Raw genomic sequence first — 568 nt, 5'->3', positions numbered from 1 at the left:
ATAATTAATCTGTTATCTCAATTTAAGATAATATAAATAAATTTTATACTATCAGCATATATAACATTACTGTAAATTCTTGGATTATAAATGTGCAATTGGAATTTTGTTGTAGTTTTTCGACTATTGTAATCAATAAATTAAAATTTATATCATTATATTTTTTTAATTTTACCCTACCATAATGAAGTCTACAGAAAAATAACTACAGTAATCCATAACTTGTTAAAATAATTTTAAAATATTATTAAACAATGACTATGATAGTTATCATTATTAAAACAAATTAAAATGACTCTCAGTCGTAATAGATTTTATTGAGCATGGAAAACGAAATGTTCTCCCAAAGTAATATTTTAATCCCATTGACTATTGATTTTGACATTTCATAATTTTATCCTACAAATTGGATATCATCAAATCATTGGTACGAAAGGGCAATGTCAAAGAATTGATGATATTGTATGACTATATAAATAATTACAATACTCACATTTGACAAATAACAATTATTTTGACATTAAACTATTAGATGCTATCCTTTCTGTTTAACTAACTATTCCAAAGT

The 568-nt window shown here is 22.7% G+C and overlaps 1 protein-coding gene across 1 annotated transcript in view; it reads left to right on the top strand.

The window, feature by feature from the left end:
- Positions 1-132, top strand: part of LOC102591445 (lignin-forming anionic peroxidase-like) — a 1511-nt gene extending 1379 nt beyond the window's left edge. Inside the window, exon 5 of the mRNA XM_006366890.2 lies at positions 116-132. Coding sequence (XP_006366952.1) covers positions 116-132 — 17 coding nt within the window. The remainder of the gene's footprint in view (positions 1-115) is intronic.
- Positions 133-568: the final 436 nt, after the last annotated feature.

This window comes from Solanum tuberosum, unplaced genomic scaffold, assembly GCF_000226075.1.
Source record: "Solanum tuberosum cultivar DM 1-3 516 R44 unplaced genomic scaffold, SolTub_3.0 scf00700, whole genome shotgun sequence".
Taxonomy (NCBI): Eukaryota; Viridiplantae; Streptophyta; class Magnoliopsida; order Solanales; family Solanaceae; genus Solanum; species Solanum tuberosum.
Note: the sequence above shows the minus strand (reverse complement) of the source record. Positions and strands in the feature narration are given on the sequence as shown.